The sequence below is a fragment of the Eulemur rufifrons genome, chromosome 3, assembly GCF_041146395.1.
Source record: "Eulemur rufifrons isolate Redbay chromosome 3, OSU_ERuf_1, whole genome shotgun sequence".
NCBI lineage: Eukaryota > Metazoa > Chordata > Mammalia > Primates > Lemuridae > Eulemur > Eulemur rufifrons.
In genome coordinates, this window is record NC_090985.1 from 4,911,612 (window position 1) to 4,925,405 (window position 13,794).

Sequence of the window (13,794 nt, forward strand, 5' to 3'; positions counted from 1 at the left end):
TGTTTCTTAAAAATAAAAATTGTTTGACTCAATCAGGAAATTAAAAAAAAAAAAGAAAGAAAGAAAAGAAAAATTATGTAAGCAGAGTGAACCTAGCTGGTTCTACATAAGCTTTTTCACTACAAAGCACATTACTAGGTTTAATTTGCCGGCCTGTCTTTCCCTTTTCCCCCGTAAATTCTCAGATAGGAAGGACCCAAGCAGACTCACTTTGCATCCTTCATGGACCCAAGCACATAGGAGGTTCAGAGGAGTGAACAACTGAACAAAAAGCAGAATGGCTCATAACCCCGTAAGGGGGCATGGCCCTAGGGTGCTGGTTTTGGGGGGTAGGCAACAAAGCCAGGAGCTTACCAAGGATGGGGCAGGGTGGTATCAAGGAACCGGAATCTCTCTTCCCTGAAGCCCAGACCCAGGGCTGATACTGAGGCTTCACCGTCTTTAAATGTTTGGTAGAATTCCCCAATGAAACCATCTGGCCCTGAAGGTTTCTTTTTTGGAAGATTTTCGACTACAAATTCAATTTCTTTAAGAGTTATAAGATTATTTAAGTTATCTATTACATTTTTCATGAGTTTTGGTAGTTTAATTCTGAAAGAATTGGTCTGTTTCATTTAAGCTGCTGGATTTACATGCAGTTTTTCAGAGTAGTCCTTTATTAACCTTATAATGCTCCCACGGCCTCTTTCATTCTTAACACTGGTATTTTGTGTCTTTCTCTTTTTTTTTCTTTGTGAGTCTTGCTAAAGGTTTATCAAATATTACTGATCTTCTCAAACAACCAGCTTTGGGCTTAATTTATTTGCTCCATAGTTTTTCAGTTTTTAATTTCTTTGTTTTCTGTTCTTTATTTCCTTCTTTCTGTTTGCTCTGGGTTTATTTTGCTCTTCCTTTTCCAGTTTCCTAAGGTGGAAGCTTAGATTATTGATTTCAGACCCTTATTCTTTCCTTTTCTTTTTTTAAAATTAGAGACAGGGTCTCTCTCTGTCACCCAGGCTGGAGTGCAGTGGCACAATCATAGCTCACTGTAATCTTGACCTTCTTGTCTCAAGTGATCCTACCCGCTCAGTCTCCCAAGTAGCTGGGACTACAGTGTGTGCTACCATGCCTAGCTAATTTTTAAATTTTTTGTAGAGATGAGGTCTCATTATGTTGCCCGGGCTGGTCTTGAACTCCTGGTCTCAAGTGGTCCTCCTCTCTTGGCTTCCCAGAGAGCTGGGATTTCAGGCATGAGCCACCACACCTAGCCTTCTTTCCTAATATAAACATTTAATGCTATAAATTTTCCTCAAGGCACTTATGTAGCAGTATCCAAAATTTAGATATGTTGTATCTTTACTTTCATTCAATTCAAAATGTTTTCCAAGTGCTCTTAAGACTTCCTTTTTGACCCATGAAAGTATGTTCGTTAATTTAAAAGTGTTTGGAGATTTTTCTATTCTCTATCATTGATTTCTAGTTTAATTTCATTTCTGTCAGAGAACATATTTTGTATGATTTACATTTGTTAAGATTTGTTTTATGACCAAGATATGATTCTATTTTGGTGAATGTTTTATATGCACTTGAAAATAATGAGAATTCTGTTGTGACACAGCATATTCTGTAAGTGTCTATTAGATATAGTTGGTTGATAGTACTGTTCAGTTCTCTTATATCCTTACTGGTTTTCCATATTAGGTCTGTTGATTACTATAATTGTTGTTTTGTCTGTTTCTCCTTTCACTTCTGCCAGGTTTTGCTTCCTGTATTTGGAAGCTATGTTGTTAGGTACACATACATTTTTCATTGTTATGTTTTCTTGAATCCACCCTTTCACCATTAAGTAATTCACTATTTTTCCCTAGTAATTTTCTTTGCTCTGAAGTCTATTTTGTCTGATATTAATATTAATATGACCATTCCAGCTTTCATTTGATTAGTGTTTGCATGGTATTAGTATATATTTTTCTATCATTCACTTTTAACCTACCTATATCATTATATTTTAAGTGAATTTCTTGTTGACAGCATAGAGTTGGGAAAGTTTTTTAATGCAGTCTCACAATCTCTGTATTTTATTGGTATGTTTAGACCATTTGAATTTAATATAATTATTTATATTTTTGGATTTAGGTCAATAATTTTATTATTTGTTCCCTCTGTTTCTCCTTCCTCTGTTTCCCCATCCCTGCCTTCTTTTAGATTATATGAACAACTTTTAGTATTCCTCTTTAATTTACATTTTGTGGTTTTTACTATATCTCTTTTATAGTATTTTCATCGTCGTTCTGGGGCTTACAGTATACATTCTTAACTTTCCACAGTCTACTTAAAGTCAATATTTTACCACTTCAAATTACACATAGTAATCTCACCACAATATAGCCTCTCACCACAATATAGCCTCTCTTCCTTTATGTTTTACTTTTGTTATGTATTGCATCTACATACATTAAAATCTCCAACACACAATATTATATTTTTTACTTTTTACCCTCAAACATATTTTAAAGAAATTGGCTCACGTCTGTAATCCTAGCATGTGGGGAGGCTGAGGAAGGAGGATCGCTTGAGCTCAGGAGTTCGAGACCAGCCTGAGCAGGAGCAAGACCCCATCTCTACTAAAAAATGGAAATATTAGATGGGCATCATGGTCCACACCTATAGTCCCTGTTACTGGTGAGGCTGAGGCAGGAGGATAACTTCAGTCCAGGAGTTTGAGGTTGCTGTGAGCCATGATGATACCACTTCACTCTACTTGGGGCAACAGAATGAGACGCTGTTTCAAAAAAAAAAAAAAAGAAAAAATCAAGAGGAAAACAATAATCTCTTCTATTTACCTAGATATTTACCATTTCCATAGCTCTTCCTTCATTCTTTATGCCGCAAGTTTCCTTCTGGTATAATTTCCCTTTTGTCTGAAAATTTTACTTACACAATTCTTTTAGAACAGGTCTGTTGACAATGTCTTCTCTTCGTTTTACCTTTATCTGAGAATGTCTTTACTTCACCTTAAATACTTAAATATATTTTTGTCAAATGTAGAATTATAGGTTGAACATTCTTTCCTTTAGCATTTATTAATAAAAAATGTTGTTCCACTTCCTTTTGGCCTCCATTGTTTTGGGTGGAGTCTGCAGTCACTCAAATCATTGTACCCGTGTAAATAATGCATTATTTTTCTCTGGCTACTTTCAAGAGTTTTTCATTGTCTTTACTTTTCAACAGTTTGATTATGATGTTTCTGGGTGTGGAATTCTGTGGGCTTAACCTGTTTGGAGTTTGCTGAACTTCTTGATCCATAAGTTTGTGACTTTTGCCAAATTTGGGAAATTTTCAGCTATTATTTCTTTAGTTGTTGTTGTTGGGTTTTTGGTTTTTTTGGTTTTGTTTTTTGCATCACACACTTTCTCCTCTCCTTTTGGTTATCCAATGATGCAAATGTTAGACTTTTTTGATATCGCACCATAGGTCCCTAAAACTCTGTTCATTTCTTTTTCTGATCTTTTTTCTCCCTCTCTGTTGTTCAGATTGAATTATTTCTATTGAACTAACCTCAAAGTCACTGACTTTTCCCTGTCATCTATGATTCTGCTGCTATGCCCAACCAGTGAGTTTTTCATTTAGTTATTGTATTTTTCAGTTCAAAAATTACATTTGGTTCTCCTTTATATCTTTTTTCTTTGCTGATACTTTCTATCTTTCCATTCTTTTCTGGAGTGTTCACCCCCGTCACATTTTTATAGCAACTGCTTTACAGTCAGATAATTCTAACATCTATGTCATCTTGGCATTGGTGTTCTTTGATTGTCTTTCTCATGCAAGTTGAGATTTTCTTGATTTTTAATATGCCAAGTAACTTTTACTGTATCCTGGACATTTTGAATATTTTGAGACTCTGTTTCTTGTTTAAATCCCATGGAGAATATTAACATTTTTCTCTTAGCAGGCAATCTACTTGGCTGTGTTCAGGCTGCAAGTTCCATTCAGCCCTCTGAGATTGTAGTTTCAATGTCAGTTCCATTTTCAAAGACTTTCTAGTGCTATTTGGATCTGCCCTCTGTGTGTGCCACCCAGTGGCTAGTCTGGGACTTGGATGGTGGTCTGTTAGTTTCATTCTCAAAGTTTTTGATATGCTGCTGAGAATCAGATCCATGCATGAACAGCTTGGGAATGAGCACAGAAATTTATAAAGAGTTTATAAACTTAGAGGCCATTAAATGATGCTCAGAGGTCGTTTTTCTAAGCTTGTCCCCTCCATGATCTCCGCAGTACTTTCTAGGTCCCCAGGGCTCCCTTTTTCAGTCCTCTGGTCAGAGAGCTGAGGCTTCATTTACCCCTCTTTGCCACATACCTTCACACATGAGCCTGTGCTCTGGACTAAGGAAAAGACCCAAGAGACAGAAGGAAAAAAAGGCAATGGGGGTTCATCCCACTCTCTTAGGATCACAGCTCCTCTGAATAGAGGGGAAGATTCTCTTCTCTCAAAGTTTTGGGCACTGTGGCCTCTGCTGTTACCATTGTCACTACCAAGAGATCCTCTTCCCATTCCTCAAGACTGATCTAGAGGGCTTCTGCTGTAGCTCTCTCTGTCCATGTTGATGCTTATTTCTGGGTTTCAGACTGCATTAAGAACAGACTAGGAAGTACCAGAAGGAAAAAATAAAGTTAAACATTGCTGGTTAGTGGTACTTTGAATTGCGATCTTCCCCAGTCTGTCTGCTACTATTTGCTTTTCAATGTTTTCAAATAGCTGTACCATATATTTTGGCTAAACTTTTAGCTACAATCAATGGGAGATACAGGATGGAGTATATTTACCCATCTCATCCAGAACTGAAACTGCCATAACCATAATAACTGACTTAATATTAGTTATTGTATTTTTCAGTTCTGGAATTCTAACTGGTTCATTTTCAAGTCTTTGCCACTTTTTATGCTTTCTAGTTCCTTGCTGAAATTTGCAATCTTGTCTTTTTACCTTCCTTAATATAGAAAGTATAGTTTTAGCTTTACAGTTCATGTCTGATAATTCCAAAAGTTTGAACCCTATGGCTAACTTCCATAGTCTGTTGTTTTTGCTAGTTCTTTTTCATGTTTTCTTCTGTGTGTCTGCTTATCTTCATTTTGTGCCAAATATTATATTTGAAATAATTTTTAAAAATAGTTTGAGGCTTAAGATGATGCTGTCATCCTTCAGATATAATTTTTTTTTTTTTTTTTTTTTTGAGACAGAGTCTCGCTTTGTTGCCCGGGCTAGAGTAAGTGCCATGGCGTCAGCCTAGCTCACAGCAACCTCAAACTCCTGGGCTCAAGCCATCCTCCTGCCTCAGCCTCCCGAGTAGCTGGGACTACAGGCATGCGCCACCATGCCCGGCTAATTTTTTGTATATATATGTTTTAGTTGGCCAGATAATTTCTTTCTATTTTTAGTAGAGACAGGGTCTCACTCTTTCTCGGGCTGGTCTCGAACTCCTGACCTCGAGTGATCCACCCGCCTCGGCCTCCCAGAGTGCTAGGATTACAGGCGTGAGCCACCGCGCCCGGCCCAGATGTAATTTTTGTTTGCTTTTGCCAGGTGCCTTGGGGCACTAGGTATCTTGAATCACCTTAATCTAATTTCAGGGATTGAGATATTTCTTAGTCACCCAGATGACTCAGAGCTCATCAATATCTATGAGAGGAATTTACTTCTGGTTCCCCTTACTCTTAGGGTGCAAACCTTCAGGGTCCCACTCCAAAGCCCTGGGGGTTTACAAAGGCTTCTGATCTTGAGACCACGGACTCTAGTTTTTGTCTCCTTAGTCTCATGAGACTATCTAAAATACTCAGTCTCTCAGTCTCCTCTTCTGGCATGGCAAACACCCCCAGGACAAAAGCCATGCCAAATGCTGGACCCACCATCTGGATTTCCATCTCCTCTCAAATTCCGGCCTAGTGATTCTTCACTTTGTTATCTCTCCAATGCCTGCAAGCTGATATTTTATATTTTGCCCAGCTTTTATAGTTGTTCTCAGTAGCAAAGTTCATCTGAACTATCTAACCCAGCACTATACTAGAAGCTGAAATTGCATAAATGTTAGTTCTCTCCCCTTTCTGTCTCACCCCTGACCCTAGATAATGTCACAACTGATGCTAAACAAACCAGAGCAAAACACAAGACAAAGTGTTGAGAAGCTTTTGATGCACTTAGGCATTAAAGTTAGGACAGGCTGGTTTTATACTCCCTGTCTAGCCTACCACCTTACCTTTGCGTCATGCTATTCATCCTTCCCAGAATGTCTTTCCTTCTGTTTCACATATCTAATTTCTTTCTATCTGGGAATATTATGGGCATCCTTCCATATTTAAAAAAATTATATTCATATTTTTCTAATATGGCATTTCCAGTAATAAATCCTATACATGTTCCAAGCAGTCTAGCCTCTTCCTAGATACCTTCCAGAGAGGCATCTAGGTGACTCCACACCATACCATTCCCCCTCTCTGGAAGTCCACTGCGGTTATCATTCATTGTCTTGTGTGAGAATGTTCCTCTCAATTCAGTAGATGATGCCTCAAGGCAAGGATCACATCTCCCCTCGATCCTCACTCCATTCAACAGCTCTCAGAAGATACTTATACTCATGTGTTACCTGAAAACCAAGGAGCCATTATTGTGACAGTGGAGTTCCCACATCTTGGGGTGATCATCCTCAGGACCTACGGGGTTTCTCAAGGAGACACACTCTTAGGTCCCACAGCATTCAGTAGAGCTCTCCCACACCTGCAGTGTCCACTCTGAGGATTTGGGCAGACGGGGCATTCTACCATGTCCCTACACTCCCATACCTCAGCTCCAGAGATCTGAGGCAGTTTCAGAAAAGATCCCAGGTTAGGATCTAAAAAGCAACCTTTGAGGGCACTGAGGGCCAGTTTCCACATATCAGGTACCTTTAGGCAAGATTGCTTCTGCCAGGGAAAGTGCTGTCTGAACAGCATGGCTGGGCTGGAGGGGAGGATAGCTGGACATTCTTAACAAGCCAAGAGGCCCCAGCTCTAGCATCTGTTCCTCATTCATACCCAAGCCTAACTCAAGCTTCCAGAGTTACCCCTTATTCCCAGGAAAGAAAATCAAGACAGAGTAAGGGAGTACTGGCATCATATCCCAGAAGCAGAGACTCTCCAAATACCCAACCCTAACAAGAGACATGCTGAGCCTATATGAAGACAACAACAGAACTTAAAAAGAGATAAGAAAAAGGATTTGAATGGTAGAAATAAATACCATGCTCCCAAATGAGGAAGCTAAGTATTAAGATATTGGTTTTTCCATATTAGTTCTTATGCTTCATGCAATCCCAATCAAAATACCAATAGCATAGAGACAGAAAGCAGATTAGTGGTTGTCTGGGTCTAGGGATGGGAGCAGAGATCGACAGCTAAAGGAAACAGGGGTCTTTCTGGGGTGATGGAAATATTCTAAAACTGGATTGTGAAGATGGTTCTGCAACTCTGAATTACCTACATTGAATTAAAATAACTGAATTTTATGGTACATGAATTATACCTCAATAAAGCTGTTTAAAATATATATATATATATATATATACACAGCAAGTTTTACTATTAATAAAAAAGCATTCAAAATGCAACTCTGCCTTTAGTTATCCATGAAAGGATATAAGAGACTTTATGATCTTGTTAAAAATAATTCATCATGGCCAGGTGTGGGGGCTCACTTCTGTAATCCTAGCACTCTGGGAGGCCAAGCGGGGAGGATTGCTTGAGCCCAGGAGTTTGAGGTTGCTGTGAGCTATGATGATGCCATGGAACTAGGCCGGTCAACAGAGTGAGACTCTGTCGCAAAAAGAAAATAAATAAATAATTTAAAAATGAATAATTCATCACTTGTTTAAAATGTAGTTTTAAAAAATGGTGAACATAAAGATATAAAGTAAAAAGAAAAAAATGATATCTGGGAGTTTAGAGAATTTCAAACAACGATTCTAAAGTTTTCCCAGAGGAATAAATAATGCTAAGAAAAATTTTAAAAGCAGTGTAAGAGAAGAACTTGCCCTGCCAGAAATCAAAGCTATAAAAATTAAAACAAGATTATCTTGTAAGAATCAATAGATTAATAAATTATAATATATGAATATGTAGGAACTAAACTAGGCTCTAGTATGTATAAGAATTAGTTTATAAAGAAAGAATGACAAAGTAATAGATAAGGGCTGAATTGTCCACAAATCATGTTGGGGAAAATTACCCATTTATTAGTCAAAAATCAAGCCAGAGACTGATGCTGTATTATATACACAAATTAATTCCAGATTAAATTAAAAGTCAAATGAAAGCATTCAAACAATAAAAATTAGAAAAAATACAGATTAATATTTAATTTAGAATAGGGAAGGGTCAAAACTAGCAGCTTTTCAGGTAAAAAAAAAAAAGAACAGGGAAGGAAATCATAAATACTATGGAAAACATCATTAAAATAATACTATGGCATCTTATGTAGCCATTAAAATAAAGTTTTTCAAAGAATTCCTAGAAACCATGGGGAAATACTCATGAAATAATGAGAAGTACAGAAAACAGGACATAAAACTGAATTGAGTAACAGTACAAATTAAATTTTTAAAATAATAAAAACAAACTAAACATGCACATAAAAAAGATTGGTAGATACACCAAGATGTCTCATCAACACTTGGGTAATGGTTACCTCTGGATGATAGAGTGTAGGTGAATTTTTACTTTCTCCTTCAAATTTTCAGAGTTTCCTCCATATTTCTACTAGGACCATTTGTTTCTTTTATAATCAGAAAAAATAACTTTTTTCCAGAAATATTTGGTAGGACGAGAATGCGAAAAAATGATCAAATTCATCCACTAGAAAGGTACAGCTTAAAAATATATGTACATTTTTCACATGTATGATTCATCTTACAATTTTTTAAAGTTTAAAAGAATAAAACAGAAACCATACAAAGTTTCTGCAGGAGCTGCAGAACCACCACAGACAACCTCTCAGGTGCCCGCACTGCCTGACCAGCCCCCACCTTTTGGAGGTAAGGAAGGGGGCGTGGGGGCTGGCACGTCCCCCTCCGGCCCTGCCAGGCGGACGCTGCCGTCCTGTGTGGAGCTCCCCGCCCTGTAGGTGGGGAAGCAGACCTGCACCCAGACCGGGCAGCCAGCCTGGGCACTTGTCAGCGAGCTCCCTGGGGCCTACGAGGCCATCTCTTGCGAAAGGCCCTGCGGTGTGGCCTGTGGGCTGGCAGGCTCGGGGAGCAGCCCTACCAAGCCTTCCTCGGCCACTGTGAACTCACCCCACCAGCGGCTGAAATCGCCCGAGACCACGCACAAGGCGGGCAAGAGTCACAAACAGGTTCCAGAGTCTGGTTTGAGGTTCCTGAGGTTTGCTCCACTCCACAGCTCTCTGAACCACTTCCCATGGTCTGACCTCAGCACCCTCTGAACTAAAACCATGTCCCATGGTTTTGACACTGGTCTCTCTCTCTTCCCCTCCCTGTGCCCCACAGAGCCTCCTTTCTGCTTTGCCCTCCATGAGGTGCTGTACCAGCCGGTCCCCATGTGTTTCCCTTCGCTGTTCCAAGAAACCCCATGTCCTCTGCCCACCCCTGCGACACACTGCTCCCTGAGGCTCTCCTGCCCCCACCCCCACCCCGCAGGCCTCCATCCCGGAACCCAGGGCTCCTGCTTCCTCCATCCCCAAAAGCGGTCTCATCTCAGTTCCCACCCAGACCAGGGGCTGTCTCCACTTAAGGTTACCAGATTTAGCTAAAAGAAATACTGGACACCCAGTTAAATTGGAATTTCAGATAAACAACCAATAATTTCTTAGGATAAATATGTCCCATCTATTTTGTCCACCCCACCCCCACTTTTGAAACACTTTTTCCTCTGCCACTCGTAAGAAATATTGCCCTATTTCTAGCTATAAAGCAGTTTCCCTAAACCCCTATGAAATGTTGCCCTCTCTGACCCGAAACATGAAACAATGAACAAAAGAGACAAACTATCCCCTCCCCCAGTCAATCCTCTCAATCCTACTCTTCAGGCTCCTATGCTGTCACCCGTCTACCTCTTCCTGTGACGAGTGGACACCCCACTACCCCTGTCTCCACACAAAACATCATCTTTTCTCTGTTGGCTACCTGTTCCCCAGGAAATGATGGCACTCCTGTTCCCAGGTAAACCCTTTGCCTCTGTCTCCCACCACAGTGTATCTTACACCAACTGCCTTTTTTTTTTTGAGACACAGTCTCATTCTGTCACCCTGGTTAGAGTGCAGTGGTGTCATCATAGCTCACAGCAACCTCAAACTCTGGGGCTCAAGTGATCCTCCTGCCTCAGCCTCCCAAAAAGCTGGGACTATAGGTGTGTGCCACAATGTCTGGCTAAGTTTTCTATTTTTTTGTGGAGATGGGGGGGGGGTCTCACTCTTGCTCAGGCTGGTATCGAACTCCTGGCCTCAAGCAATCCCCCTGCCTCGGCCTCCCAGAGTGCTAGGATTAGAGGCGTGAGCCACCACGTGAGGCCTACCTGCCATTTATTTAGTTCTTAGCGGGCACCAGACCCTGTGCTAAACACCCTGATTCTTACAACAGCCCTGTGAAGTAAGCTGTTGTTGAGCCTAAGAATACTGAGTTATAGAAATGCCCCCTGTATTTCTGGAGACAAGATTTGATTTCAGAAGTCAAATAAGGCTTTGCCTTAAAGAAAAAATAAATATGTTAGTTCAAAAGCTGCCTCGTCTCAGGAGGGCGTCTTGTTGGTCAGTAATAGCTGCACTTCAAAGAGACAGCTATAAACTAGGCCTACGGTTCTCACCTGTTTTGAAAGACAAGACAGGCCTCCCTTAGAACCAAAGGTTGCCAGAGCTGACAGGCGTAGACCGGGAGATGAGAGCTAATCAGATAGATATGCTAATACCCAAGCCAAACCAAACCATGTGGTTAAAGTAATTAACACAAAGCACAGCCCATGTTGACTTCTGGGATCATCTCTGTCTCCAAGAACACAATCACCGGAGCCAAGATGTCTCTGTTTTTTGCTAAAGTAATAGCCTTATCATAAAACTTAGAAGTTTGCCCCAAGACGATTTTATAACTCATTGTTCCCCTAGTTAGAGTTAGTTAAAGGATCTGTAGTAGCCTTTTAGGAGACTTTGACCCTAAAGCAAACTGCCTGTTAGCAACAGGAGCCTGTATCTACCCTATATAATAGCTGTGTGGAGTTTCAGTCGGGGATATATTTTATGCGGGTAGAAATATATCCATCTGGATACCCTCCTTATATCTATTTTCATAAACCTTTACTTTATAAACTATATCTTTGGCTCTGTGTATTATTATTGCCATTATTTTATTTTTTATTTCTGTTTCCTACTATTTTTCATCCTTTGCGATGACCCCTGCCTGAGAGATCTGATCAGAAGAGAAAAAACCTCTTTGCAGGGAGCGTAGCTAACTCCCCGCAAGCAGTAGTATTATTGTTCCAATTTTACGACTTGTCCAAGATCACACCATGTTGAGGGTAGTCAGATTTGCATATAAGTATAACCCGACTCTAAAACTTTAGAGTATAACCCGACTCTAAAACCTTAGATAAACACAAATGCATTTCCTAGACATTTAGTATTTTTACGACTCTCCTAATGAGCATCCAGGTTGGGACCCGCTGTACACCACAGCACGCTCCTGCTCCTCAGTCTCCCACATGAGACACCGGTGCCTCAGCACATCCGCAGAACACTCTCCACTGGCCCCTCCTGCCCCAGGGAACATTATCTTCCTCCACCTCCCTCTGGGGCACAGTCCCCTTGGCCATGAACTCCCACCCTCTCAGAAGAGAGGGTCACAGTCAGGCTGTGCTGCCACATGCCTGGCATCTGCAGAATGGCTGGGGCGAGGGCCATGCCTGTGGTCCCCTGCTCCTGGCACCCCTTCCCCTCCCCACCCCCTTCTATAATTAGCCCACTGTTCACTGGCTGCCGAGCTGTTGCCGCAAGAGTTTCCATGAGGTCAGTGCCCAGAGCAGCCTCCAGGCCCCTGACACCCACACTTACCTCTCCCGGAGTCCTGTGACCTGCTCGCCCCTGCAAGGGGCTGTCCCGGGTGCTGTGTCTCCGCCGGGCAGGAGGCGTCGGCACCTGGGCAGAGGCCTGAGGCAGCGCCTTCCCTGAGCTTTGGGCCTCGTGCTCTGGAGCTTGACTCGGGGAAGAAACGGGCTTGCTGTCAGTGGCGGGCTCCCCTTTGGGCTTTGGAGGGGCAAATCGCTTCCTGTTGAAAGGCCTAGTGGGTTGGGGGGCCACGGCGGGGGTGGGCTGGCCAGGAGCAGTAGGCGGCCCCTCACCTCTAGCCTTGCTGGGTGCCTTCCCTGAGGGAACCTCTCCAGCTGCCCTAACACCTGGGGGCCGGGGCCCTTCCCCCTGCGGCCTGCCTGCCCCTGAGCTCTCCTCATACATGTCCTTCAGGGAGAAATACCCCTCCTGGTCTGGGCCCGGGACAGGGGCCTTGTCTTGAGTGCCCACGGCAGAGGCCGGCTTCCTGGCACTGCCTGTCCCAGAGGATGCAGGTGCCCGGGCAGCCCTGCCCCTGGGCTGGGTCTGAGCCTGCTCCACACCCCTGGGCCCCTGTGTCCCGCAGGAATCAGGCTTGTCTGAACTGGGGACACGGTTTTCTGAAGAACGGTGGCTTCGGGCGGGCTTCTCTAACTCTGGCTTCCGCAGACCTTGCTTAGATTCTTCATCCTTCTTTTTCTTCTTGGCCCCAGACTCCTTTCTGGGGTCTCTCTGAGGCCCCAGCTCCATGGCATCACAGATGTACGTCAGCAAGCCATGCTCACCGTCCTCCCCATTCTCGGGGGCAGCCTCCCCGTTGGTAGTCACCTCTCCGGGAGCAAAACTGTTGATCAGGCCCAAACCCGAGCGCTGAGCAGACTCGGCCTCTCCCTCCTGCCGCGCTGCCGGGGCCCCCCCATCAGCCTCCCTGGTAGGGGCTGAGGGGACCGACGCCTCCGCCCCGCTCAGCCTCCGCTTTCGCTGGAAGCGGTCGGGGCTGAGCTTGCGCAGGGCGTCGGCCTCCCCCGCCGCCTCCCTCTCGTGCTTCCAGCTCTGCTCGATCTCGCGCAGCTTCGCTGCAGCCTTGCGCTTCAGCTTGGCAAACCAGCGCTGGTGGATCTTGTACTCGGTCATGGTGCCCACCTCCAGGACCCCCGAGCAGGACACGATGCCCTTGGTGTTCCGGGCAGAGGCCTGGTAGATGGCAGCATCTTCTTCTTGACACCTAGAGGTAGGAGAGTGAGGTGCCACCTGACCCTGCGGGGCACCGAGAGCCCCCGCTCCCCTCTCAGAGCTGAGCACGCTTCCCCTCTGACGGCAAGTCCTGCTGAGTGCCACACCCACCTCAGATGTCACCACATACAACACCCTCCGTTATAGTTGAGGAAACTGAGGCTGGCAAAAGGGTGGCAGCTGACCAAGGTCACACTGTCCCAGGAGGGATTAGACGTGGGGCCCAGGAGAGCTCCCTTCAGAAGCAGGTGACAAACATAGCCCCTTGTGAAGTAATGATGACACAGTTGCTTTTTTTGGCCGCTGACCTCATGGAAAATGTTTCTGTGGGTCAGGACCTCCTCTGGTTGCACTTAGCTCTCTGTCAGAAATACTCCCACCCTGGCCTTAGGAGATCCCAGGCTCTGGCAGGCAGACACGGTCACCAGGAGGCCCAACTCAGCAACGGAACCCTGCCCTCTACCCGCACATGGTGCCTGGGCATCTCCATCCAGCCAACCCCGTTGCCG

The 13,794-nt window shown here is 43.5% G+C and overlaps 1 protein-coding gene across 4 annotated transcripts in view; it reads right to left on the reverse strand.

Moving 5' to 3' along the window:
* ALPK3 (alpha kinase 3) overlaps positions 1-13,794 on the reverse strand; it is a 53,087-nt gene that overhangs the window by 18,298 nt on the left and 20,995 nt on the right. For all 4 annotated transcript variants that reach the window (XM_069466579.1, XM_069466577.1, XM_069466578.1 and 1 more), the window contains one exon: positions 12,059-13,277. In XM_069466579.1, the coding sequence (XP_069322680.1) occupies positions 12,059-13,277 (1,219 nt within the window). The remainder of the gene's footprint in view (positions 1-12,058; positions 13,278-13,794) is intronic.